The sequence below is a fragment of the Pempheris klunzingeri genome, chromosome 7 (genome assembly GCF_042242105.1).
Source record: "Pempheris klunzingeri isolate RE-2024b chromosome 7, fPemKlu1.hap1, whole genome shotgun sequence".
NCBI lineage: Eukaryota > Metazoa > Chordata > Actinopteri > Acropomatiformes > Pempheridae > Pempheris > Pempheris klunzingeri.
The window spans coordinates 13,202,510-13,227,995 of NC_092018.1; the positions used below are offsets into that span (position 1 = coordinate 13,202,510).

At 42.8% G+C, this 25,486-nt stretch overlaps 1 protein-coding gene across 1 annotated transcript; it reads left to right on the forward strand.

Annotated features, from left to right (window-relative positions):
• Positions 1–25,227, forward strand: camsap1b (calmodulin regulated spectrin-associated protein 1b). Its single transcript, XM_070833456.1, has 18 exons — positions 1–400; positions 1,830–1,995; positions 7,648–7,910; positions 12,139–12,300; positions 13,200–13,280; positions 15,932–16,073; positions 16,336–16,475; positions 16,737–16,833; positions 17,343–17,499; positions 18,005–18,087; positions 18,276–18,360; positions 19,024–21,322; positions 21,581–21,717; positions 21,808–22,025; positions 22,409–22,511; positions 22,654–22,766; positions 23,028–23,146; positions 23,516–25,227. Exons 2-18 carry the CDS (start codon positions 1,830–1,832, stop codon positions 23,810–23,812), a joined length of 4,662 nt encoding a protein of 1,553 aa, XP_070689557.1. The 5' UTR covers positions 1–400; the 3' UTR covers positions 23,813–25,227.
• Positions 25,228–25,486: the final 259 nt, after the last annotated feature.

Genomic DNA, 25,486 nt, shown 5'->3' on the forward strand with positions numbered 1-25,486 from the left:
ACACACCGCCGGAACCACTGAGCTATGTGTGTATCTGTTAACTAACATGTGGCGTCTAGTCCACAGATAGACTTTTATTTAAACACAACAGCATCTGTACGTCGTCTTTCTTCCCTGGGGAGATCACCTAACCCCCTCCCGCACTCCTGCCTGGCGTTTGTTTCAGCAGAAAGCCTGCCGAGGAGCGGTTGTCCCACAGGCCGCGAATCGGGTCTCGTTGCTGGGAGGAGACCGTCCAACACTCGCCTCCCTGCTAGCAGTATTAGCTGGCTACGATGCGCCGCTGCTGCTGGTGTATTTTCTACACGGCAGGCCACTGTAAAGCGAGGCAGGTCCTTGGTTAATTGTCTACCCGGACTGGAGCTGAGGGGTGACTTGGAAATACACCACACCTTTCAAGGTAATGTCTTGCCAGCTAGCTAACGTCATTCATGGGGGCCGATGAATGCAGTGCTGCTCCCATAACGTTACAGTACACACTAGCAAGCTAACAGTTAGCCGCTCCTTTACATTTGCATGAATGGCCGCTTAGCTAACTTAATGTTTGGCGAATATGTACCTTGTCACCTAGCGGTTGTTCCCTTACCATAACACTAGCATAATAACGTTATAATCACAGCTAATTAAGTTAACTAGCAGTCACCTAGCTTGTTAAACAAGCCAGCATTGGGCCGTTGATGGTAACAGCATATAATGGTAAGGTGGTAACGTTGAGTTAATGCTACAGGTAATATAACAATAACTTCACAGGGGTTCTCTGTATTTTTCAGGCCAAATAAAGGTGCTGTTGGAGCTTTAGTGGCATAGATTGTGTATGCAGGTGTATGCACTTGTTTTTCCTCAATATCGTCATACGGTCAATAGAAATGCAGCTCTGGTACTTTGATTTCATTTATAGATCCAGTCTAGCATGTTGAAGCCAAAGCAATTCTAATGTCTAAGCAAGACTTTATCCTGAAGGGGCAGTTGAAAGTGAAAGTGCCCAGAGTTTGATTAGAAATACAGGTCTGCTTGACTTTAATTGTGATAAATATATTTTTTGTAACTGCATAGTGCTTCTCCAGACAGAAGATACAAAATGCTTCAAAAGAGAGCTGGCGAACAACACTGAGATACCCCAAATTAATTAAAGAAGTGTGAGGAGACAGGGTACAGAAACATTTAAAGGGAGTCACTGATACAAATACAATCTTCCTCAGTTGTGAGTCTAACCAGGGAAATTACTATCAGAGTTTAGTTGCAGGATTGAAGTTGTTTATCAGTAAGATCCCTCTTTTTTTAAACATACTTCCTGCAAACAGTTTTGATGCAAGCTACTAATGCAGTAATTTATTAGACTGAGGAAAAAGTCACTGTCCAACATCAGATATTTACTGGTTGTGCAGTTGTGGACTTGACTAGAAAGTTTCGTTTTCAGTCTCAATGGCCTTAACTGTCTGTTCATTTAAGCACCAGGTACCGCAAATACAATGTCTCAACTCTGTTATCAAGGACTTGACATAATGAATGTGATCGTGTCTGTGAGGATGCTACGTTTGTGCTTACGTGCCAACCACCAGATATAAGCCTAACTGACCAAAAAAGGGAGCATTAACAGCAGCACACAAAATAACACTTTCCTTGACACTCAACACACACCAGATCATGATTTTGACTTATTTATGTTTTGAAGAATCACTCAAATAGAGCATCCAGCAACTCACTCGGGCCATGCCAGTGAGAACAGCAATTTGGCACACTGTGGAAGGTTAATGTCCTGTTATTTGGCTGCTCCTGAATGTACAGTGTAATTGTGACTCTAACGTCGGGTTTATTTTCATTTTTCAAAGATGGATGTTGATTTGTGTGCTGGCGGGGACAGTACCAGGAGAAAAGTGGACATGGCAGGGGTTGCAGAGGGAACAATGGACGTTGTACCATTGGAGATGTATGACTCTGCCAGAGCAAAAATAGCTGCCAACCTGCGGTGGCTGTTTGCCAAAGCCTATGGAATTGGTAAGTAATATAACTTATATTCACGCTACACTAACACTAAGTATGTATTCGATTTATAGTTGGCTATTTGTCTTCCCAACTAAATAATATCTGTATACCATCATGGGCGTAACAGGTAGCACTTTTGTGACCACAGAGAGTTAAATAGGACCTGATGGTGCGATTTGCTGCATATTTTCCACATCTTCTCATAGTTATTTCAGATGTTATTGTTGCGATGTGTTTACTCGTGTCCACATACTGACAGTCAGCAGATTGTGTAGAGCTTTAGTGGTGAAACACTGACAGCTAAAGGGAAAGAGAAAGAAATATTTGTGGATGAGTGCACTCAAGCCAACACTAATTCCCCCATGACACTTGGCAACAGAAGCCTCCCTCACTGACTCACCAGATCCCTCCATTCTTCAAGGGTGGCCATTGAGATTGAACCCAAATCAGGCTGAGTGACAGGCACTGAGGATTATGCTATATTTGTTAGACGGTGCTCAGAGCATGGAAAATACTGATCTGCACTGCCAGTCACTCATTCCCTGTTAAGATGGTATCAGCATTAGTAACTGGGCCTTCAGTCCAGATTTCCCTTGTCTTGTCTGTGGTTGCTATAGTGAAGAGATGAATACATTTCAGGACTGCGCTGAATACTATGAATTTTAGGACAACCCTTAAGGATCAATTTCTTCATGGTTGCAGAGGTGGCAACCTTTTAAAAAAATAAAAGTACTATCACTGTTTATCTTCTGTTGCATAGTTGATATCAGGGCCTTTTCTCTCACTGGGCACAGCTGGTCCAGTGCGTAATAAACACAGCTATTTAACCATTTCTTTTGCTTTTTATGTGTAGATGAATGTGCAGAAAAGACATGGCCATTCATTTGCCAGGTTATTAGATACATTTAGCTGAAACTAGGTCCACAGTTTCTCAAGTCTGTCTAAAGCAGTTGTCAGCAGCCGACATTGAAACACTGTAAGAGGTTTTGCTTGTGGTAGTCACTCTTCCTCTTACTAATAACTACTAAAACATCTCATCCTAATGTGTTTTCATTCTAAGTGATGGGTGATGGAATCCACAGTCTTCGCTCTGTGCAAAAATGTATTCAGAAGTTTATCTGAAGCTCATATGAGGATTTGACAGTCTTACATTTGTCAAAATGGACAAAATCAGTAGATATCTTTCAAAGTTAGCGTTTTTAGTATAAATACATATGCATATTTGAAAAATTGTGACGCTGTCCTCTAACCTATGACTGAAAGAGCACCTTACCTCATGCAATGAATTCATTTCTGATGAATGTTAATAACGTTAATTACTTTGTTGAAATGCTTGAGAGAGATGTTTATTTAACTTTATGTTCATTTTGGCAAGTGTAGTTTGTGGTGCTTGAAAGATGTTTCTGATATTTACCCTACACTAATAGATGGTCAAATATTGGAAACATCTCTCATTTTAACACCTTCTATGTGATACTGCCATTTGAGTGTATAAATAAGATTTACTGTAGTAAATTCCTGCCAACACGATCCATGGCGCTAGCTCTATATCGTTGGCACATGGTGCTTCTGACCAAGAGACAAAACATAGAGGGATAGGTGTTGGATCCAGTGGTGGTTGGCTGTGACGTTGTCCTAAAAACATTATACCCTTTATCAGGAGCAGCAAGTCGACAGTAATTAACAGTCAAATGTGGATAGGTTCTTTATTTCCCTCTTGCTTGCAAGTTTCCTCATTCTCCTGGCAGGTAGGCAGCTATCATCAAGAGCTCTAGTTGGGAAAAAAAGAATTCCTTGGTTAAATAATGAAAGTGGCTGGTGAAACTCCAGTTTAAACAGTCTGTAGGCAAACTGGGAGTCCCGCCCTTCACAACTCAAGCCAGTCAAGTGTTGGCACGTTTTCAGATTAAATACACTATGAATCATTATATGTCCTTTACTACAGCTTTGCTTTGTGCACACCTATATATTAACCATGAGAAGAAGATGTTCTGTTGGCCTAATTTTTGTCTGAGAGCCTTTGCTCACATTATAAATATTTAACCTCTAAACTCCAACATGCAATGGAAAACATCCTGACTGTTTGGCATATGATTAATCACCAGTGTCCAAAATGTAAAAGGATTAATATCGCAGCATTCTGCCATTTTATTACTGCTATTTACCTTTTTCATTTGCTCCAGACTGTCTCCTTATTGTAGCAGTTAAGCTAAGCGAGTGTAACCCTCAGCTATCTGATGCATCAGTCAGTGTTTTGCATGTCTGTTGCATTAGTGGAGTTTCTGGTCAAATCATCCATCATCTGAGGTTCATACAAGCGTTCCTTTGTATTCTGCTGTCTCTTAACTTATCTGTGGTCATTACAAAGATTTCCATATGCCACTGAGACATTCATTTTAAACAAATGGCAGTAAGATTTGAGATTTAATGGTAATCCTGTTTGTGGATGGAAAGCTATTCTTTCTTAGCCGAGCGTTTTGTTCTATCTAATATCTAATCTAATCCTATTTACTCTAAGGTTCATTACTTAGGCTCATATTATGTCAGGGCTCATACTAAGGCTAAACATCTGCTTGTCAGTTCACTTTCATCATAGGCTCCAGCTAACGATGCAGGCTGAAAGATGCAGCATAAAAACATGTCCGTACAAACAAAATTGATGCATCATAGATTAACTTGGGTGGAGACACTGCTCAGTTATAATAGAGAGCGTACAGTAGCCCCAAAGCTTTGCCAGCCCAGAGGGAGGGAACTCTCAGGTGCAGTCGCAATTATCTTCCCCCATGGGAACTGAATATATGAGGCCAATTTGTTTCTCACCCTTTTGGCTCATGTGGTGTCTGCTACGTTTTTAATGCTGCACAGTAGTTTGCTTGGCTTGTGCAATTACTATTACAAACAGTTAAACAGTTTAGGTGGCATAGTTCCATTTTAAAAAGTGCGTGTGATGATGTTGTCAGGGTTTCAGGAGCCTCTGGGTTGTATTCATCAGCCCTGCTAAGTCTTTGATCATGCATTTCTACGTTTGTATACATGCTCTATGAACCTCTGTGCGCGCCACAGCTGCTTCCACCCCGAGCGATGGACAGCCAGACACAGCGCGGGCGAGATTGAGCACCTGTCATGGTTGCAGACACGTTGCTGGTCCTTGCTCCGCTCTGCCCTGCACAGCGCAGGGCTGATCATGGTTGGCTGATTGTGCTGTAGCACATCCTGGGTCTTGCTGCCAGACCCCATCCTCATGCTCCACCCCATCCCAGTTAGTAAATTTTTCAGCCTGGCTCTTGGTGGCAGGAGGGCGGGGGGCAGCTGCCACACAACATCAGTGTCTGTGGAATGAAGTCAGACGTGAAGTCTCACCCCAGCCAGACCCCTTTGTTTTCATTCACAATCATTGCCACTGTTCTCGTGTGTTCATATACTCAGACACAGCTCTCCAGGAAGGCCCCCGATTGCATGGTGTTGTGCATAATAGATTAATGGTGTTATACAATGACATCCTTATTTGCACCATGTGTGCAGTGGCAAACAGCACATCGTCAAGGCCCGTGTTGCTGTAATGCACGTGGAATGCAGTATTCAGGATTGATGTCATCTGAGCATCAGCAGCTACTGACGCAAGGGCTGTATTTAAAGAATACCCATTTCAGTTTATACCTTTTTATGCACTCTAATTATTACAACAATTCTTCATAGTTGTGTTAACAAGGAGCTTTGATGCATCAAAACAAAAGCTCCTTATTACTTCCGAACAGAGATGTCTGCCAGTCGGGGCTTATTTTCATAGATTGTTGTTTTTTGTTTTTTTTGCTCAAGTAAAAGCAATCAAAATCTGATTTTCTTTTCTGAACTTTACAGTGCACCTCAGTCTGCAAGTGTCTCAGGGCTATTCTACTCTACCACAGTCGGACTCTGCAGTGCAGCATTTCTCTGCATATACGAGTGAAAATTGGAGTGTGTAAATGTGGAAAATTTGGGCTTACTTACAATATTTGAATTCGGTTGCTCATGAAAAATAAGGTGTGTCAGATTTAGTAGCCTACAGCCATTAGTTTCAATATGACAGTTAATCAACATTTAGGTAAATATAGGCATCAGATTGGACTCGGATTGGGATCAGGGCCAAAAAATCTTGACTGGGACATCCCTACTTTATAAATTGCTTCAGCATATGACAAAACTGTGATACGCCATGTGATGAAGTGTAAACAGACAGAAACAAAAAACACATCTAATGTTGGATGAGAGGAGAGCAACACTCAGCTCAGGAGGAATCACAGAACAAGGATGTTCAGTATGTGAGTTTATCCAACCCTAATTCTGGGTAACATTTTCACAATAAATGCTCACATTTGTTGTATTTTTGGAATATAGTCAAAAGTAACTTGTTTACAAGTGACAGTTGCATTGTTTCAGGGAAAGATCACAACTTTATGCAACTAAATGAAACCTCACCACAAGGTATGATATGATGGCCATAGAAACAACTGGATAATCCCTTACACCGGACCATGCAAGCATCTACAGTGTGAGACTTGCCAAGCATTACCCAACTCAAAAAGTTATTTTAGACACGTGAATTCCAGAGGCTTTATTCTTTTATTGGAAAATGTCCAACCTGTCTTTGGTTCAATTTGGTTTATATTTTATTATTCTTCACTAACATACTTTAGATATTTCTCTACGCCTAGTTTGCTCCCTCCTAAGTCGTGCAGCCCCAGCATTTGTGCTTAGTGTATTATCATCCACAAAAGCAGCTGGAAGAAGCTGCCTGCCTGCCTTCCTGTTTTTGTGAGCAGGCGATTGCTGATGAGCGGCTCCCTTTATCCCGTCAGTCAGAGCAGACACTAAGAACACGTCACATACACACAGACGGCTTATGCTGTGGTACTGGGGCCCAGGCACAGTTCAAGACAGATTTAACGGAATGGGGTTATTTTCTGTCACCGCACCGTTTTGTGTAGTGCAGGATTTTTGGACAGGTTTTGTCTGTCATTTTAGACCTATTTTTAAGCCTCAATGTGTGGTTTAACTTGCAGTATATATTTGGTCTGTGCATGCCTGAAATCAAGTACTTCATCTCTTGCCCTTATATGGCTGTGGGTTCTGGTTTTGAGAGTGACTTCACATCCAAAGCAACAGAATCTCCTGTGTGGGTCATTGTTTTCTTTTTCGTTCTTTTCCTTTTTGTGGCTCCAGTATTGTTAAATTAGCGCTGGCAAAGCTCACCGTGTCACCTGAGAAGCCTGCTCTTACTGAGGACTCGGCTCACCAGGATGCGTCTCTCAATGTAGTTGTAACTTACAACTGACAATTGCAAATGGCCATGTTTGCTCCAAGTAAACTGCAGCCAGCATAGAACAAATATTGCATGGAAAGTGCTGTGCTTTGTCTCATTCTTGTAGCCTGTTGAGGCTGCAGAAGTTTGATGGGTGTAGGCTGAGGCAGATGGAGATGTTGGTGTTAAAAATGCTTTTCAGCCACCATCGTTTTCCTGCTTCATCACACAGTGTCTTACTATTTATTGTTATCTTACTAGCTTAATAGCTAACCCCCATATGTCTGTCTTCAATCCAAGTCACAACTTGAAATAGAAATAAAAATACTATTTTAGGAGCACATAGCAATGCTCCATGGTTTACCTAACCACTCTCTTCATTGCAGACCATATTCCAGAGGACTTGAGGGACCCGTTCTACACAGACCAGTACGACCAGGAACACATCAAGCCACCTGTCATCCGCCTGCTGCTGTCCTGTGAGCTGTACTGCCGTGTCTGTGCCCTCATCCTCAAGACAGAGCAGGCGGCGTCTCTTCAGTCCCACCTGTCCGTCATCCAGGCTCTGTCCAGAAAGGGCATATATGTCGTGGAAAGTGACGACACACCTGTCACAGATGGGGACCTGGCCTGTATGCCCATCAAAATGGTGAGTTGGTAGTCGCCTGAAAGAAAGGGCGGACATCCTAATTGTCACCCTGATTTGTCAATTGCAGTTTTTTAATCTCAGTGTACACAAATTGATTTTCATCTTAAACTGCTGATCTTGTTGAATTTTAAAAGTCAACACTACGGATGTGTTTATACTCCTATTATTAATAGAGCCATTCAGCACCACGCAGGCCACGATTTTGCAGTAGCTTTTGTTTCTTGTAGCACAGATTGGCTGTCAGAAGTAGGTAACTAGGCCAGAAGCTATAACAACTTTGCACATTACCTGTAACATCCCCGGCTCTTCCTGCTTCTGATGTATTATCTTACCGCAGTGAAATCAGTGGAAGAGGCTATTGCTTTTATCCTTATCCAGCAGTGCAATCAATCGCAGCCACAGGCGTTTCAGACAATGATAGGCTTGTATCTCCCATGTAGAGTAACTTTAAAACCCTGGCATGAAATTTCAGTTATACAGTTTCACACTTTATGTTGTGTATATGTGATTTTCAGATATTTTTCCCAGCTTGACTTACTGGAACAATCTCCAGGTGATTTGGTTGTACCTTTATCATGTCTTATTCAAATTAAGAGATAGGCTGTCACTCATGGTAGCCATATTATGACTGTCATACAAGGTAGGGCTCTGATTAAGGTTTGTGGTGTGTTCATTATTGTGCTGTGATTTAGCTCTAAAAACACTTAATATGGTTTCATATGTCTGTTCTTTCTTCTGTTCTATGGCAAATGTTAGAACATGTTCTTGTTTTGATTAGGCAGCTAAACCTGGTCTTTTTTTAGTATTATCACTAACAACATACTCACAGTTGCAGACAGCATCTCACTATCACCAGTGCACCAGTGTTTCTACATTGCAGACATGGGCAGGAGGTTGAAGTGGACCACAATTCATTATTACTGATGATTACATTTAGGGTTGAAACTAATTATTTTTGCTACCCCTTAATCAATAATGAAATGATGGCAATGAAAAATGTCGGAAAATAGTGAAAAATGTCCTTCAGAATTCTTCAAACGCCAAGTCGGCATATTCAACGACCAGCAGCACAAAGACATTCAGTTTAAAGTAACAGAGGACTGAGAAAACAAGCACATACTCAGTTTTTGTCATTTCTGTTTAAAACTAAACTAGCTAAACTTGTTTAAGACTTCTAATCTTTTAAACAGAACATTGGCTTGGCCTCGATATGCATCCTCTCTAGTGATGTTTTCACATGCGGAACTAACTGATAAGATATCACTTTCTCATCTAGTTCATGGAAAAATAAAAGAATGTACAAATCCTAATAAAAAATGAGGCCCATGCCCTCTCAGCACAGGCAGTTTAATCAGTTGCATCACTGTTAAGAGGGTTACTCTTGGGCTAATACTTATCAGAATGGATTTTATTGTCTGTGATATTTTTCTCACCTACATTTTTGTCAATCGGTTAAGCGCATTTGCTGAATCCGAGCACTTGAAAATCTTTCCCCTTCGTCCTGGAATGCCCAGTTTAAATGCCTTTTATCCAGGCTTGCCTCACTGTTGTTCATTAGTTTGTTTCAGGGGAAAATATAAATATGTTAATGGAGATGTTAAGTCTGTTAATGCAGAAAACTAGGAGCTGGACCCTTTCTGTACTCGTCATACGAGTGTAACGCTTTTCACAGATAAGCTCTTTAAACAGGTTACATGTCAGTGTGTGACCCACATCCTCCAGGTCATCACCTGAATCAACAGCGGCACGTCACAGTACTGAATGGAGTGCAAAGCAGCCACCCGCGCCCCGGTGGCAATGAGATCTGATGTCACTCAGTTTCACCAACAGCACTTCACACAGGACAGAGTGAACAGCAACCAGCCCACTTGCTCTCAGCCATCTTCCTACCCTTTTTGTTACCATGGAAACCAACACTGGTGTTGAGCAGGCCTCCTCTCTGCAGGCTGGCCAGTCAGGGGTGTGCGTGTGCTTTTCCTGCTAGCGGTCTGACAAAATAATCCAGGCGGCCTGTGTGTAAGCACCCAGACACAAAGCCTTGTGAGGAGATGGAAAATCCTGAGCAGGACGCCGCTTATCTGTGATAGACTGTTGGAACCCACCCCCCTCCAACCAGTTTGCTGACTTGACAAGGCGTTTCCATAGCAACTCGCATTTTTGTACGTGTGTGTGTGTTTATGTGAATGAAATGGATTCTGTACCTGCAGACAGGCTTGTAAAGCCTGGCTAGCCGTCCTCTTGAGTCCATTTAAACTTTTGAACGTGTACACAGCTCAGGGCAACAGCAGCCCCTGCTCCTCATGGGGCAACCCGCTGTGCTGATGAAGGGTAGAGTAGGTGCTGGAGGAGAACAAAAGATTGAGCAGCGCAGCACGCTGTTATATTAGCCCTATTCTTTATATATTAAGAACTGCTAATTTACATTTAAGTGATAAAAGCAGTATAACTGTTTTTAAAGTTGAGTCATTAAAACATAATTTTTCTACATTATCATATTGCACATGCATAATGTTAAGATTCCTCTGTTCATATTGCACTGTATATTTAACACAAAGTGTTTACCTGTATGAAAACTAGAGCCTGATAGATGATGGATTTTTTTTAAGATGATGACTGAAGCATAGGGTACATATATATTATTTACATCATAATTCTATTAACATATTGCTGTGAGGATGATAATGGGCTCAACCCCGTGGTAGGCGTCACATGACTGCGGTATTAAGGTAATGCAGTTATCGTCACAGCCCTAATCATACCTGAGAAGTAAGATCAGAGTTTTAATAAACCTGAATAATCCTTCAAATGTAGGCATGGCAACAGTAGTTATGAATAGAGATCTGTTTAAAAGGAACAAGAATTTATCTGAAATCGCCTTAATGCTTAAATTGTCTTTGAATAAACAAAACAGCTCCGCAGAACAATAGTTGCTCTGTGAATGAATCCATTGAGCCTGCAGAGCCTGAGCAGCCTTTAGTTTACTTTATGCAAGCTTCATCCTGTCTTCTCTTCATGTATTAACTTTTCCCTGCCTTGCATATTACTACATTCTAGGATTGTCTGGAAGTAGATTTGCACTGTTATTGTCCAACTGGGTCGTACTGTGGTGAAGGCTCTGAATAGCTGTCATTTGTTTTGTTAATGAGCCTAATCTCTGTGCACTTCCATCACCAATTGGATTAGGCCAGCAGCATGACAGGGCAAAGCACTGACTGAAACAATAGCAATACAATAGCAATGTATAAACAATGGAAATACAGTAACGATGTATACATTTGTTCTGTAGACTAATGAATTGTGGTGCTACATTATTGGCTGTGATGTTGTGGACAAAGAAATAAACCTTAGCTACAGAGTTTTACATAAGGTGAGATTGACCAAAATTGTGTTTTGCCAGCTGGGGGACAAATATTTATTAGTATCATGGCTGGTGTTAATTCCCACCCTGGTTATCAAAAAGCATTTTGACTGGTAGTCACCAGGTATTAGGCTGGGCCCTGCTGGAGTGTAAGGGTGGACACCCACTGTGCTGATTGAGTGGTTTTGCCTTTGATTAAACAGTTGTAGGTTATTTAAAGCTACACAATTGTTGAGGATCCTCTGGACCGTGTCATTAGCTCTGAATTAGTCAGTATCCTTATCCATTCATCTCATCCATTCATCCAGACCCCATTGTGGCAGTAATGTCCCAGAATCAACTGATCACTAATTAGTCTTAACCAGTTTTACACATTAAGATCTGTTTGTTTGAGGTACAGCTATGTGAAAATATAGCTGTATGTATGCAGCCTTTTGTGGCTCTAAAGGGAGCTGCTCTAAATCTGATAAATTGCCTTAAGTAATGTCTACAGTTGGTTGTCATTTCTCACTTTTCAAAGGGTAGGTTTATTAGGAAGAGTATACTTAAAAACATATTAGCACAAGTATATTAGTATAGTCCTCATTGCTTGTTGGAATTACAAAGTAAACACGTATATATATATGTATATATATATATATATATATATATATATATATATATATATATATATATATATATATATATATATATTAGATCATATTCCACAACAATAAGCTCCATAACGTTTTATGCTGTTAAGTCTGCATTAGATTGCAATCTCAGCTTTTTTGCCTCTAGCTTTGTTCTTAATTGCATTGTAACTGTAGGAAAAATCCAATGAAATTGAACTGTCCTCTGTTTATTTATTTTTTTTACTCCCTCACGCAGAGTGCTCACATGCCCATGATCGATGCCCTGATGATGGCTTACACGGTGGAGATGATCAGCATCGAGAAAGTGGTGGCTTCTGTCAAGCGCTTCTCTACCTTCAGTGCCTCCAAGGAACTTCCCTTTGACCTGGAGGATGCTATGGTCTTCTGGATCAACAAGGTCTGAACACACACAGCACAGCAATAAACACTGCACATGCACAGCGTTCCACACATGTTGCACCCAGTCCATGAATAATCAGTTTCACATTGACATCATGAGGGACTTGCTTTCTTGAGACATGGATGCCACTGCTGCTGTAAGACAGTGTGTGGATCGAGTGCACACACAAGAGACTCAGGCTCAGGTTGCACTCATCTTACAGTGAGCTGAAGGCCTGAGGCAGCGAAAGCCATGACTCAGTGTGTCCATTAATCACAGTGATGTCCCACACCACTACTGTCTGGGAAGACGAAAGTGGTGGTTTGTGATAGACTATACTTTCTATCATTTCTTCTGGTTATTTGGTCAATATATATATTTTTCTAACTTCTTGATGTATTAATTGTTTAGTCCATGAAATGTCAGAAAACACTGATAAGTTTCAAATGGCTTGTTTTGTTGGACCCAAAGATACTCAATTTACTACAATATAAAACTGAGAAAAACGGCAAATCCTCACTCTGAAAGGATGGATCAGCAAGTTTGTGGCATTTTTGTTTGCATAACAAAAGATTGCAGATAGAGAATGTAACAGTGGAGTGGTTAGATGAAAGGATAAGTCATCACACATGGCAAAGCACCCTTGTGTTTAGAATGATTTGAACCAAAGTCAAACTTGAACTGAAGCTAACAAGCTAACTGCCAAAGCGCTACATAAATGTTCCCATTGCTAAGTAGTTAAAGATTTCTCACTGAGCAGTCAGTCTGCTCAGACACCAATAGGTGCACCACAGTAATTAGGCTAGTAAAGAGCTTGGAGACGTACTCTTTCATTATCTCCATAACCCGTTTTTTCTGAGTAAGCTGGTTCTCTGAGTACATCTAAACGTACTGAATTGTCATTATTTCTTCTGCAGGTGAACCTGAAGATGAGGGAGATTACAGAAAGGGAGCACAAAGTCAAGCACCACCCCCTGGAGTCTCCCAGCCACCAAAAGGTGCAACAACACCCACAGTGTCGTTTATTAGCTTCTTTTACAGGAGACAAATCCAAAAACCTAAGATACCAGAGCCAAAATAGCCACAAATGTCTGCCAGTAGCACCATAGATGTGGCTTTTTGGGACTTTTACAAGTAAATCCTTTTTTATTAAAAACATTGTCCTCATTAAATCTTTATCCAGGTGGGTGTCATTGCCACAAAATCTTTTATCAATCAAAAACTTCTTTAAAGACAAACAGCAGGATCCTTAGCTCTGATAATGGCATTTTGGAGTTGTTCTGACCCTGCTCTCTTTTTCTCTGTTTAAACCGGAAGCAGATCCGATCCTTTGTCTGTGACCTCTGACCTGTTCTTGTAATCTTTCTGCTCCTGTTCCTCATCTGTTCCTCCCTGCCCTCTCTTATCCCTGCAAACTGGATAGTCTCCCTCCAAATGGTATTGGAAGCTAGTCCCTGTAAGTTGGATGCCAGCCCCCCGCCCATAACCCCATTTTCTTCCTCCTCTCCCCCTTGCACGCATAGTTCTGTGTTGATGTGCGCGCACACTCCACCATGGCTCATTCAAGCTCATTCTCTGCTGCTTGTAGCCAGTGTGTCAGCAAGGGGGAGCAAGCTGACAATTATTTTCATTTTTGTTTGTTTCTTTTTTCTCTCCTTGTGGCAAATATGTCACACAGGTGTAAGGTTGTTCTGACCTTTGTGAAGTCTTCAAAAGAGCTTCTTAGAGCTACGCAAAGTGTGCTATCTCATTTCAAGCTCAAGTAGGCCATGTGGATTTGCTGTGCGTGCGTGCGTGTGTGTGTACGCGCGTGTGTGTATGGTGTTTGCTTGCCCAGTGAGAGTACGAGCAAATCCATGCCAGCACCTCTCCTTTGCTTTGCAGTCCCATCCCTGGCCACCTCCTCTCACTGATCTGCTTTGTCATTCTCCCTCCGGTCTCTCTCTCTTCTGCTCTCGCACACTGTTTCCTCTGTGCCCACGGTCTCCTTTGACAGTATCTCTGCTCTGTGTGTGTGTCTGTGTGTCAGCCTGATGTCATGCACTGCATGCTGGAGCCAGAGGAGCTCTCCGAAGCGGTACAGTGCTCACTCGTAGTCAGGAGAAAACTCCCTTATGCAGAAGTCATTTTGTAGTAGAGCTCCTTAAGTGTGGTTGGTAGTTTCACTTGTGACTTGTGACAAAAGCTGCCTCAGTACAGTTTGTGTAATTTTGTGGCCCCCTAATACGCTGTAGATGCATCAGAGTAAATGTTAAGAAAATACGGTACGTGTAGAAAAATGTCTTTTTAGCTGCTTGGCTGTTTAGTGTTGTTTTTGAATTCGTGATCTTTTTGAATCGAATGGTGATTTCTTAGTCACACCAGACCTGTGATCAGTATGTTTTTAAAATAAAGGTTTGATGTCTTTTATTAAAGGATTTAATTGTTACTGGAAAATATATGTATCGTTCTTGATACGTTTTCTTGTTGGAGTCCGTGGTTCAACTCGTACTGTATTTTTGAGGCTGCTACTGATATCAATATTTGAGGAAAAAATCAAGGGCATTGTGGCTATGTTTTAGAGTTCAAAAATCAATTGTGCTCTTTAGTTTTTAAACTATGCAATGGAAACATTGTTTCTGAATTACCTCAAACTTACTTTGGTATTTCGGTACTGCAGTTTTTTTGTTTTGTTTTTACACCATGCACCAATTTCCTCTATGGCTCTGTTACTAGGGCCACAGAATGTCTGATGGATTAGTCATTACACAAGGGGGGTGTTTCCAGTATAAGCTGAATATTTGTAAGTTATGCAGAAGCATTTGGACTTACAAGCAGCAGTCTGCTTTGGCATCCTGTGCATTCTATATTTATGTTGCTCCAAATCATATGTAGGTCTGATCTCCATTTTTAGTTTCTATAATGAGTACACATGCCTGTGAAACAGTGTTACTTTGGCATATATATAATTCCTGATGTATTTAGTTTATTTGTGCTTGTTTAGTTTGATCAATGAATTGTGGAAACTGAAATAAATACTGAAAATGCCCTCCTTACACATATATAGACTATGTATCCAAAATGTGGTCCGTGAGTTTCTGTACTAACCGCTCACTCACTGACTATATCTGGGCCAGCGATTACCCCAATTTCCCTCCCGGTCTGCTAGCTCACGTTGCCTAGTTTGACTGTGCTCCACCACTAGTTTCCCTCCTACTGAGGCCTGAGGAAGGCTGACCATCCACTCTGTGTCATAACTCCTCCACCTCCATCTCTTCATGCATAACCAGGTCTTCAGGGTTCTCCCTGCCACAAGATTTTGTCATTCAGCATAATTTTCTTTTGGAAATTACACTAAACTTGCTGTTGATCACATGAAGTGGACATCAGAAAAACAAATACATGTTGCTTTGAAAGTCCTGGGGAGAACCTTGATCTGATGCTTAAGTTGATAGTCTACAGAATTAACCGGAGCCTAAACATCCGTGATTAATATATGCTTTGACTAGTTCAGACGTGAATCTCACAACAAAAGAGATTTGTACTTGTGACACTAGTCATTGCATTTAGGATGTTTTATGATTGTCATTCCTTAGTGGTGCCGTGGTAACTTATTGTTGCTGTGGCTTTTCTTCTCATAAAACCCTCATCCTCTCTATGTGGTGGTCAGGTTCGGTATCGTCGGGAGCACGCTTCAGGCCGACAGCTGCCCTTCTTTCCGCTACTGGAAGACCTGATGAGGGACATTTGTGACGGAGCTGCACTGCTCACTATAGTCCACTACTACTGCCCAGACCTCATCAAGCTGGAGGGTATGCTGGGCCTGCATGCATGCACTTTCACACGCTCATGTCCAATAGCTGCATGCTACTGATTGTTAGTTGCCCTCAAAGAATTTTTCCATAAAGAGCGTCAAGCTTTCTTTGCTAACACATTAGATTTAATATCCATGTGCAATGCTATTTTTGGCACTTGCACATGACTTACTGTCCCAGTCCAGTCAGTGTGACATTTATAGCCAGCATGTCATTGAGTTGTATCCTGATCTGACCTGCTCTCTGCCTGTCTAATCAGATATTTGCCTGAAGGAAGTGCCATCCATCGCTGATAGCCTGTACAACATCCAGCTACTCAGAGAGTTTGCCAGCGAGTATCTGAATAAAAGTTTCTATCTGACGACAGAGGACATGCTCTACTCGCCGCTGGTGCTCAAGGTACAAACACTGACGTAATGTGTTGTCTTAAACACCTATGATAAAATTTACATTTAACCATGTATTACAAGAAGCCAGACATTTTATTAGGCAGCAACAGGCACTGCTGTTTTTTAAAAAAAAAAAATTTAAAACCACTTGTATAAGGTGGGTGTAACTACTCTTGGTGATTCTCTAAACTTTACTGTTATTGCTCTTAACTTTTATTGTGGTCTGTATTCAAGTCTTTTTTCTAATGCGTTTCTTGTGCTCTCTGTGTAGCATAATGTGATGGTGTTCATTGCTGAACTCTTCTGGTGGTTTGAGACTGTCAAGCCAGAGTTTGTCCAGCCTAGAGATCTCCAGGAGTTCAAAGATGGTAAGCATCACAGTGTGAGGACTTTGTAGGTCTTACTTGAAATGTTGCGCTACAGAACATTAGCTTGTCCAAATCTCGCTAATTTTAGCTTTGTTTGCCCCGATGAGAGCGACAAACAATTCAAAGTTGTATGTGGAAAGGCCTAGTTTGTATTGTTAGCATTTTCTATGGGACTGAATGCTATGCTTCTTAAGGTAGTTTAGCCAACAGAAATCACTTGTTGTCTCTGCTCAGCCATGTCGCCTTAAACATGAAATTACTGAAATTAAGGTTGTTTCCTTATTTTTTTTGTGTTTTTTCCTCATAAGCAAGATCTTTGAGCAAAATGATTATTACAAATTGCATTTAAACTTACTTTTTTTTTTTTATGTCTTATGCATTTTATTTGTGTCACAATTAGAAGTAAACCCCAGTCAAGGCATCAGATTGGGCTTTTCTAATTTCAGACCGCATCAGCCACTAGCACTAGCATTAACATGATCAACACCTTTTTCTTCCACCCTACTCAGCTCGAGCCATAGCTCAGCCCAAGAGTGCCCGCCCATCAGTGCCTATCTCCAACGCCACCAAGCGCAGCTTCCTGGTCAGCCCTGGTGTGGCTGATAACCAGAGCAGCCCAGAAGTCTGTAACAGGTACTTCCTGCACCCTGAAGACACTGACCCCCTGTAAGTCTTCTCTCACTTTCCTTCTCATCATGATCCTGTCTCCTAACCAGTTTAAGTAGTCCCACGAGGATGGGTAGACATGCAGCGGTGTCTGACCTTCATTCATGTGCCCTCTACCTCTCACCCTTTCTTTGCTCCCCCACCAAATTTAATAATGATGAACACAAAGTAAAGCTGATCATTGCATGGCCTCTTTGTCTGTGTGTGCTTTGGTAGCACTTGTGTGGGAGATTTTTGGTTAGCTACCTTTACGGCTACAGAACTGTTTGATAGGATTTTCTTTTATGCCACCTGCTTGTCTGTTGTCTGGTAAATGTTAAACATTTACTTTGTCTGTGTTAAAATATAACTCATTGCATTTGGTTGGGGAAAAAATATGTTGGGCTGTGTTGTCTTTGGCGTAACCTGTGCACTTTGCTTATCCAGTGAAAACTAATTTGCTCTGCCTAATAGCATTTGAATGCTACCTGCTTAAAGATCATTTCTATTTTCTTTTGGCTTATAGTAAAGGGGGTCCAAGCTTCAGTCCTTCCCACCCACTCCTGCCTCTCCGACAGAGGCAACAAAAGCAAGGAGAAGATGGTACAGGTAGGAACAGTCTTCACAGTCTTTAAGTTTGTGTTCAGCTCATTATATGATGGTAACCAGCAGCTGTTTTTCTACATATATATTATACCTATATTTCAATTTCGTTGTGCTTTGTGCTCAATAACAAATAAAAGAATTCTGATTCTGAATTCTGATTCTATTCATTGCTTGTGTGTGTTTCTGGTTAGGTATCAGAAACCGCTCCAACTCACTGACTCAGATGGACGGTCAACCCAGAGGCTCCATTGTTGCATGGCCCGACAAGAGGCAGAGGTAACTAATGTAGTCAAAAACCAAGATAAAGTCCACTTTCCAAATGGGCTCTTATCTAAATCAAATGTTTGGGCTGTTATTATGCTGTGTTTAGTTTGGAGGAACTTCTCTCCACATATGGCAGTCCCTATACTGCTGTGAAGGTGAAAAGGTGGCGCATTTGTAAAGATTGCAGGGTTTTGGTTTAAAGTAACAAGGAAAAATATTTGGCAACTTTTTTGTCGTCAAAGTAATTTCTCAAGCAAAAACATTTTGACGATTTCATGTTCTCAGATGTTAGAATATTTACATTTAACATTTGCACGTTATTAATATTATCATAGTTATCAATATGATATATTACTGATAATTGGGGGTTTTGGACTGTTGGTCAATAAATAAGATACTTAATTCTCTACAATATTAATAGTGATATAGAGGATAATAATCCACCTTCTTTGCTTTATGCTTCATTTCCTTCATTTTTATGAGGCAGATTCTGATCAGATATCATATGTAGGAAATATTGTTTGTCTTTGCTATGAAGTAGTTACCCTGTCAAAGGGGTATTTAAGAAAAAGATTAGAAGTTAAATGAAAAGAGTGCAGGTTTAAGTATAGAAATTCTGCATATTTTAAGCTGTATTTCATACTGACTTTATTTTCCCACACTCTCCTTCTGCAGACCACTGTCCACTCTGAGCCCCTTCATGTTTCATTCAGCCACAGACAGTGATGCAGACATAGCTTCCGGTGATAGCGTGAGCCTGGCCCGCTCCATAAGTAAGGACAGCTTGGCATCCAACGTCATCAGCGTTACACCTAAACACCAGACTTCTATCCACCAGCCTTCACAGGCTGCAATGCGCAGAGTGAACGGCCACGGCCTCCTGGGCAATGTCAACATTGAGGACGAGGAAGAAAGTCTGGTGGCTGTTGCCAGGACAGATGGTCCCGTCATCGCCAAACGGGTTGACGGGACACAAGCAACTGCCATGACCCAAGGACCCACACCTTCCACTGAGTCCAAACCTGCACCAGATAGCTTTTACCTAGAACCACTGATGCCTGCCGTGCTCAAGACGGCTAAAGAGAAGTCTGTATGCTTAAACAAGGAGGAGGAGAGCGGCGAGGGGCCCCAGTCAGGAAGGGGCTCTCTACGCCGAGGAGATGGATCTACATCAGCTGTTCGTAGGAAAGCTCCCTGCACCCTGAACCAAACCTTTAGTCCCCCGGGTGAGGATGAGGACCTGTCAGGGAAGCCTCCACAGGGTCCAGCAGCTTTCAGGCCCATCATCACCAGCAGTGTGGACCCCTCGTCCACAGAGCCAGCCGGTGGTTTCTACCTGCACTCAGATTCTGAAGAAGCAAATTCTGGCCAGGGCATGGACACTGAGCTGGAAGACCTGGATGAAGAGGAAGAGGAACTGGATGAAGCCGTTACCACTAAAGACCCCAACTGGTCCAGAAAAGCCTTTATTGAGGACGATGAAGAAGAAGAATCAGCCAAACTCCAAGAGGACATGAATGTGAAAGAGCATGACGACAAAGACTTGAACGGTGGCAGCGGTCGCTCCAGCCCCTGTCTCAGCGCTCACTCCCAGGCCAGCAGCATGGCCAGTGGCAGCGTGCGCATGACCTCCTTCGCCGAGCGCAAAGCCCAACAGCAGCGCTTCGGCAGCAACCACGACCTACGCTCGAGTGCCTCCAGCTCCCAGAGGACCACTCCAGATGGATCAGAGAGCAGCGGGCCCCTGGCCTCCTCCTGGAGACTTAAAAGAGACCAGAGCCCCTCGTCACCCTTGGGAGGATGCACTCGCACAGGTGATGGTGGCGCTAATGTACTGGCATCTGAGATTGTCCAGCTCCGTATGCAGCTGGAGGAGAAGCGACGCGCCATTGAGCACCAGAAGAAGAAGATGGAGGTGCTGTCGGCGAGGCAGAGGCAGAAGCTGGGAAAGGCAGCCTTCCTGCATATTGTAAAGAGAGGTGGTGGCAAGAGCGACACATTACCAAACCCACTTAAAGCTGACATCTCTAAAGACGAGCTCAGTGGGGAGAAAGGACCATCAAGTAAAGATGATCTGTGTGTTGATGCCCTGATGGGGGACAAAGAGGTGGAGGGAACCACTCGGTCAGGTGCCTTAGAAGCAGACAAGAAAGGGAACAGTGGCAGCTTCTATTTAGAAGAAGAGTTGGACCTCAATGAGTGCAGCCGCTCCATCGAGCTGTTGAACGAAGCCATCGGCAGCATCCAGCAGCAGATGATGCAGCTGTCCCTGCAGCAGGACATGCTGATGAAACAGAATGTACAGTCCCCCCCTGGTGCAACTCCACCTACTCATCTCACCAGCGACAAAAACAGTGACTCCAAGACAGGGGCGAGCTTTCACTTTGTGGAGCACCTCTCTGGCACTAGCACCACCCCCACCAGGAAACCCCCCAAGCTGAGCTCAGGCCGCAGCTCCAGGTCCAAACCGTCAGAGCTAAAGATAGCCAAGGAGCAGAGCCGGCAGGGCTCCAGGACCCTCACTCCCACCCAGAGTGGTTCAGAGACAGTACCACGCCCAAAGCAGTTTACTGGGGGCAGGTCCCCCAGGACCGAGCAGCCCGACAGCCCCAGAAACCCCACAGCAGGAGAGACAATCGACAGGCCGGGCTCTGGCCACGTTCGCAGCGCCACCTTCCGGCTTCGGGACGAGGCCAACATACGCCTGCCAACACGAGTGGACCTGACTACAGTGGCTGCCCCAGAAATGTCCTTTGACGAGTGCCTGTCCAGCTCCCCAAGAGAGTCTGAGCTCAATTCTTCAGACGGTTCAGGTAAAGAGAATATACCATCAGAGGAGGTGCAGCGCAGCAAAGGCCAGCTGATTGAGGTCGATCTGTCAGATCTGAAACCCCCAGAGGAAGAGACTGCTGAGGATGGAACAACAGAGGGAGGTGACGGAGAGCAGAAGTCAGTCATGGGCTTCTTCTTCAAGGTAACGCCTTTGTGGGAAAATTGATTTATTTATTTATTTTTTACAGTGATGATGACTTTTGTAAATGGCAGAGATCCATTTTCTAGTAATTGAGTGATATACTTATTGGTGGGGTTGTTTCTAATGATTATTCTGTTAGCACATTGTTTACATCACTTCTACACTAGTACTATACAATAATTAAAGGGATATCGGAAATATTGGTAAATTCCCATTTAATATACAGATGATGTTCCATGTTTGGTTTTCATGTTCTAGGATGAGCAGAAGGCAGAGGATGAGCTTGCTAAGAAGAGAGCAGCGTTCCTGTTGAAGCAACAGAAGAAAGCTGAGGAGGCTCGACTCCGTAAACAACAACTAGAAGCAGAATCGGAGCTCAAACGAGATGAAGCCAGGTAACCTATTTTACAGGCATTAGCATTGGAGTGATAAGGCCAAGCTTCCAAAAAAATGCTAAAGTTGAGGTGTTTTGGTTTGAATACCAGGCGGAAGGCAGAGGAGGACCGCTTGCGTAAAGAAGAGGAGAAGACACGGCGGGAGCTGATAAAGCAGGAGTACCTGCGGAGGAAGCAGCAGGAGATGTTTGAGGAACAAGGCCTTGTGAAGCCCAAAACCCCCAAACCGAAGCAGAAACACCACAAACCCAAGTCTGTCTTCAGAGAGGAGTCCTCCAGCGATAATTTCTCCAAGTGCTCTTCCACACGTAAGATAGTCACATCAGTAGTTTGGCATTTTGTCACATTTTTCTTTCTCAGCATGGTGCACATTATATGCCACTTATTTTCTGTTTAGTAGTTATATAGTAGGTATAGTAGTTATTAACATGACTGAGAACACGTTCTAACACAAATGTCTTTCTTTGGATTGAGTCATAGGTTTAAATAACAAGTTAAAGAAATACTTAATAATACTGAGGGTTGTTTAGTTTGTTATTCAGGATTTCCTGCAGTGTTTTACAGTGAAGATGTGCCACCTAAAAAAAAAAAATAGTAATTTTATGAAACAAAACAGTTATGGACTTAATTGTGTATTCAAGTGACTCTAATTTTTACTAAATAATCATTGTGTCGTCTCTGTTTCACATAGCTGACAACCTGAGAAATGCCCAGTCAGGCTCCAATCTGTCTCTGGCCTCTGCTGCCACCAACGAGGCCGACAGCGTCAACTCTGGAGGGGCCGGCTCCCAGCGGTAAATGCCCAATTTTTAAAAATGTTTTTTGTTTGCTTACCCGTGCTTAACAATATTCTGTGCATTGTTTAAGAGTTGCAGTATTTATGTGATCTCTGTTTAGAAACAAATGCCACCATGTCTTTGTCCAACCTTTCACCAGCTGTGACTCTGTGGAGTCGTTTCCTGGCAGTCGCAACAACAGTCGAACTGCAGAACGAGACTGGGACAACGGCTCCACAGCGTCCTCCATCACCTCCATGGCTGAATATACTGGTGAGTGCTCAGATGTCATTACGCTGTTCTTTTGACCAGTGGTTTGTTTGGTCAGGTACGCATTGATCTGTGACAAAACAGACCAATATGTCAGGCCTCGCACAGTAAACAGTCAATTTCACAGTTTTGCTCGTCATAATTCACAGAACATAATAAACGGAATGCGTTTACCTTGTTGTTTTTTAGTCTGACACACTGATTACTTTGTCTCACTTGTAATGCGTTAATTCTTATGTGGTCTAACTGGCTTTTCTCCTTTAGGTCCCAAACTATTCAAGGAGCCCAGCGCCAAGTCTAATAAGCCAATCATCCACAACGCAATCTCTCACTGCTGCCTGGCGGGCAAAGTCAACGAGCCACAGAAGAACCAGATCTTGGAGGTCGGTTTTTTACCAGATATACAACCGCTTAATAACAGAGCAGTTTGATTTACCTGCATATATAAAGTCTCTGTTGCCAAAAATCTTTATAAATTAACTCTGTTTAACATTGTTAGTGATATCCTATGTGTGGATTTGACCAAATTTTCAGCAGGTGGGAAACACTTTTCCATTTGTACAAGTTTATTTCCTCCAAAACAGCAACACCTGTAACTTCAGCATGATCATTTTTAGGGCAAAAAGTCTCTTTTTGTAGACCAAAAAGGGTATTTGTCACTTAATTTTATACACTTTAATGTAATATTCCTGTGTTATATCACTGCCATATTTATTATTATTATTATTTGTTTAATCTCCTTCCCACATTAGGAGTTGGAGAAGTGCGAGTCCAACCACCTGATGATCCTGTTTCGTGACGGCGGCTGCCAGTTCCGGGCGCTCTACTCGTACTTCCCCGACACCGAAGAGATACAGAAGCTGACGGGCACAGGACCCAAGAGCATCAGCAAGAAGATGATCGACAAGCTGTACAAGTACAGCTCCGACCGAAAGCAGTTCACCGTCATCCCTGCCAAGACTGTGTCGGTCAGCGTGGACGCCCTAACCATCCACAACCACCTGTGGCAGGCCAAGAGGAGTGCTGTGCCAAAGAAAAGCGGAAAATAGCAGGCCGGATTTTGAACCCCTCTGTCATCCAAATCACCGTATCCCAGTCTTGCTTGTTTCCTGAATAGACTGCATTGATGCCCACAGCCAAGCTCAACGCCATGTTCGGTCTGGAAACTGCTCGGGACGGACTGCGTTTTATGGACATGTGGTCATCTGTAGGTGTACCAAGGCAGAAACAAGGGAAAAGGTATGTGTGTGTGTGTGCGTGTGTGTGTTTGTGAGAGTGAGTCACAGGTGGTCTTAGGGGACTGGTGCTTGCAACAAAAAGAGGAACGCCGTCTGAATTTGCGTCTTCTCCCTGTGATCTCAGTGCGGTCTGTTCAGGTTTCTGTTGGTCGGGCTCCGCATTTTTCTATGACGACCACGACTCGAGCATGTGGCATTTTTCTTTTTTCTCCTCTGTCTCTCTCATACGTGGTGGATGTTCATTTTTACATGAAGTATTTATTAGTTCAGCACTGTCATGATGGAGAGCTCAGCTGCAGCACTAAAGTCCTTCCTGCTCTCCGGAAACGCCTCTCCTTCAGGCGAATTCGGACACTGGGGACATCTGCCGCTCTTTTCGGAAAATCTGAAGCAAGGGAGCTTTGTTACGACCCTTTAGGACTGTCGGACTGCTCTGCTGTCCCAACAAGTACAACAATTTCTTCCTGCGTGGACCGTCGAATCTGTCGAATCTGTCGAATCTGTCGAATCAGTCGAATCAGGCTGGCATTGCCGAGTTTGCCTCACCAGGGGTCTCCGAAAAAAAACCTGCTGCTCTGAACTGTCTTGTTCTTTTGTCACGGGGGAGCTCCTCAGGACTCCCCCCAGACATCCGTTGGCCTTTCACGCATCGTGGTACTATCGTCTATTTATTCAACCGCTTTTTAAACTAGACGCTGATCGTGTAGCACTGGATATGTGTATAGCAAAAAAAAAATTGTTAACGACGGTCATTTTAAAAACTTTTATTTGTCGAGACATCCTTTTTCTTGAGGATGTGAAAGGAGGGAGAATGATAGGTTTTGGTACAGAAATGATGCTTTTTTTTGTTTTTATTTTAACTTTTTTTTTTTATTATTAAAGCAATGTGGTATAGAGTTTGAGCTGATGTTATGTGTTTTTATCATAACGGGAATTCTCTGATGTTTAGAGCTTAGCTGTGTTTTCTCTCTCCACTGGGCACTCTTGAATTGTCCTGTATAAAGGTGCACTCATGAACACTTGTCGACGGCTTCTCTCATGCAATGTAACTCCCCCTCCTTTCCCCTCTCCCCCCCCCCTCTCCTTCCCTCCCTGAGTGTTTTTGTCGGCCTGTCTCAATCTTAAAACCACGAGAGCGGCACACTCTTGTTGTGAAGAGTGTTTCTGCGCTGCTCCGTTACCGGTTCGAACGACAGTATTTGATATGTTCACAAAGGGGGTTTCTGTGTGCGGGCGGGTGGGTGGGTGGGGGACTTTGGTTCAGTTGTGTTCCAACATTAAAGAACATTCCTCCAAAGGTGTTGACAAACACTGCCACGTTGTCTCTCTTCTCTCTGTCTTTCCAAAAATCAAAGTGCTTTTTTAGAAACCGTTTGTTGGCCTCGAGAACAACCAGAAGTGTTGCACGAGCACTTTACTTTCTGTTTGTTGGAGACTTTTCCCTTTTTTTTTTTTTTTTGAATGGGCATAAAAACTAAGAACTAA